The 2,751-nt window shown below is 45.7% G+C and overlaps 1 protein-coding gene across 1 annotated transcript; it reads right to left on the minus strand.

Moving 5' to 3' along the window:
* Positions 1 to 357: 357 nt before the first annotated feature.
* On the minus strand, positions 358 to 1,266 carry NFILZ (NFIL3 like basic leucine zipper). The gene has a single exon (XM_085312360.1). It carries the CDS (start codon positions 1,264 to 1,266, stop codon positions 358 to 360), a length of 909 nt encoding a protein of 302 aa, XP_085168486.1.
* Between the last annotated feature and the right edge of the window lie 1,485 nt (positions 1,267 to 2,751).

Genomic DNA, 2,751 nt, shown 5'->3' on the forward strand with positions numbered 1-2,751 from the left:
TGAAGCCACTGTTATATTACATGGTGTTGCTACCATTGCCACTATCTTAGCCTCTTCCTGCCTTTGGTCCTTTCACACTTCAGTTTGGTGCAGGGTGAAACTGAGACTTACTCACACAGTGACCACAGGACCTGGCAGGTCTCCCATGACAAGTGCAGCATCATGGCCAATGCAGCGCATGAAATGCAACTGTGCTGTAGTGATGCAGCCCAGTCCTATAAACCCCCTATCATTTATGCAAAACAGAGAAAATTACTTCCCACTTCGAAGCATAAGACATTTCCCTCTCTCTTCCCCTCCTTCCAAACCCCTCGYGTCTTGCATTGGCCCCCCAGAGTGGGCCAGTCATCTGCTATGTTAGTGGGAGTCCAAGCTGCCCTCCTCCCAGCTGCTGAGGGCTTTGGTCTTAATTCGGAGTTTGTGAGGCAAAGCAGAATAGCTTTGGCCCTTTGGGCGATCTTCTGAAGGGCAAGGCAGGCTGTATAGGGGTAAGGGAGAAATTTTGGGCACTTGTTGCTCATCATCTTCATCTGAGGCAGTTCTGGTGCTTTCTTTGCTCACCTCAGGTAGGCTAGAGGAAGGGGACAAGAAGCAGGTGCTGTCTGATAAGGGGAAGTGGTAGGCATATTTGTCTGGGCAGTGGTAGTTGAGGAAAGGAGAGCAATCTGTGGATCTGAAGGCTGAATCAAGCTTCTTCGACTGGTGAAGGCTAAGGAAACACTGGGTGCCCATGAGAGCCTGCTGTGAGTCACAGCTGAGGGTATTTCTGGATGGGTCAAAGCTTTTGCATGAAAAGTCAGCTGGCTCCAGCACCTTCGGCACAAAGCTGTTTGTCCTGAAGAAGCAGGAATCCCTAGAAAAGGACTCTGCCTCAGGAAATGGGGGGACAGTTTTATGTCCTCTGAAATAAATTCCCAGCAAGTCCTGGACAGAGCAACCCTGATGGGTGTTGGTGTCTGGGCTGATGAGCCCAAAACGCAGTTTCAGTGACAGTAGCTCTGTCCTGAGGATAGCATTCTCCTCGCTGAGAGCAGCCAGCTGGCTCTCCATGGCAAAGTCATTGAGACGCCTCTTCTCCCGTGAGCGCTTGGCTGCCTCATTGTTCTTGCGCCTCTTCTCCCAGTACATGTTGTCCTTCTTCTCATCTGGCATGAACTCCCGCTTGCGCCGGGAGGGCCCCCTCACCTTGCTGTGGAGGAACTTAGCTTTGCTGTGTTGAAGCCCAAGCTCACTGATGGTGCTCAGTGGTGCCATGAAGTTTTCCATGGTCATCAATGCACCTTTTGTTCTGCCAGTGGGAACCTTGGATGGTAGAATTAAAACATAAAATCATTACCACTAAAGCTCCTATTAATTAGTAACAATTAACATATAGCCATATTATAATTTTATCTGTCTTGCATTCATACTCCATACTAAGTTGAGTACTATACAAGCAAGTAATTTGAGGATGGTTTCCTAGAAGTTACTTCTACTGTTTTGAAGCCATGATTTCAAAATACTGTCAGCTTGTCAGTGTACTTCCATTTCACTGGTGTCTGCCAAGTGAGTCATGGGATGCCCCAAAAATATGTACAACTGAGCAGAGAAAGAAAAGATATTTTTTGCTGGATCAATAAACAAGAAGACAAATACTTTGCCTAAGTGAAATAAATCCGGAGAACAACAAATGCTCTTGCGTACTACTTATTTCCCACTGATCTCAAACTGCCTTACAAAGGAAATAAGCCTCATTGTCCMTATATTTCAGATAAGGCAGGCACAGGGAGGAGAACTGATTTACCTAAAGTCACATGCCATAGCAGCTGATGCAGGAACACAGACCTACTGCATCCCTGCTCGGTCCCATTTTCCCTCAGAAACCCAGGTCTCAGTTTGGTAAGCTGGTTTATGAGGACTGTGATTTTGAGCAGATGTGGATGAACTCTATGAAAGTCCTGTCTAGAAGTTTGCAAGTACTTGCATGGTATGTGCATGGCATCAGTGTGGCATYAAGTACCAGCACAGCTAGAACTGAACTATCCATCTGAAGATAATGACCATGGTACTTTCCTGACTTTGAGGAAAAGATAGTAGGGAAGAGCAATGAGACAATCTAAGTTGTGAATTAAATTAATATAGAGATCACAAGACTACTGCAAGCAGTTATCATGGCAGACATCCCTACCTAAGCTGTGAGTTTCTTGTAGCAYTGGCATATTCCAGGAGAACTAAATAAGGCCTCCTTAATAAGCCAAGGCAGAACCTGATGAGCTCTTACATCTACAGGACTAGCCCAAAATGGCAAAGAAGAGCATAATTGTTTCACTTGATTTGGTAATTAATGCACTGAAACCGGGTATTTGCCGTGTTTCCATCCCTGCAGCCCTTACACAAGGCCCTTCATTTTAGTCTCATGACTATGTGACTCTTGGAGACCCACAAGARCAAAGCACAAATAACAACTGAGGTGCCCTCCACACTTCCTTGCAGGTTGCAATACATTTCACTAGCTCTGCAATATGCTCATGAGAGAGCTCTGCCACACCAAGTAGCTGTAATAATAATAGTACCTGTTTATAGAATTGCAAAGTGCTTTTCTGAGTCATGGGCAGAACATCAGCAAGGTTCCTGCAGAGCTTGTCAGAGCTCTGTGGGGACGATGGCTGGTTGACATTTTCAGCTGAAAGCATCTCCCTTCTCCCAAGGAAAAAAAATCTTTCTTAAAATTGCCAAAATACAGGGGGGGAGGGAATAAATCAATGCAACACC

The sequence above is a fragment of the Rhea americana genome, unplaced genomic scaffold, assembly GCF_003343005.1.
Source record: "Rhea americana isolate MKP2758 unplaced genomic scaffold, rheAme1 scaffold_361, whole genome shotgun sequence".
Lineage (NCBI taxonomy): Eukaryota > Metazoa > Chordata > Aves > Rheiformes > Rheidae > Rhea > Rhea americana.

Excerpts from the sequence above, each read along its gene's own strand:
- NFILZ (XM_085312360.1), bottom strand. The coding sequence starts at position 1,266 with ATGGAAAACTTCATGGCACCACTGAGCACCATCAGTGAGCTTGGGCTT.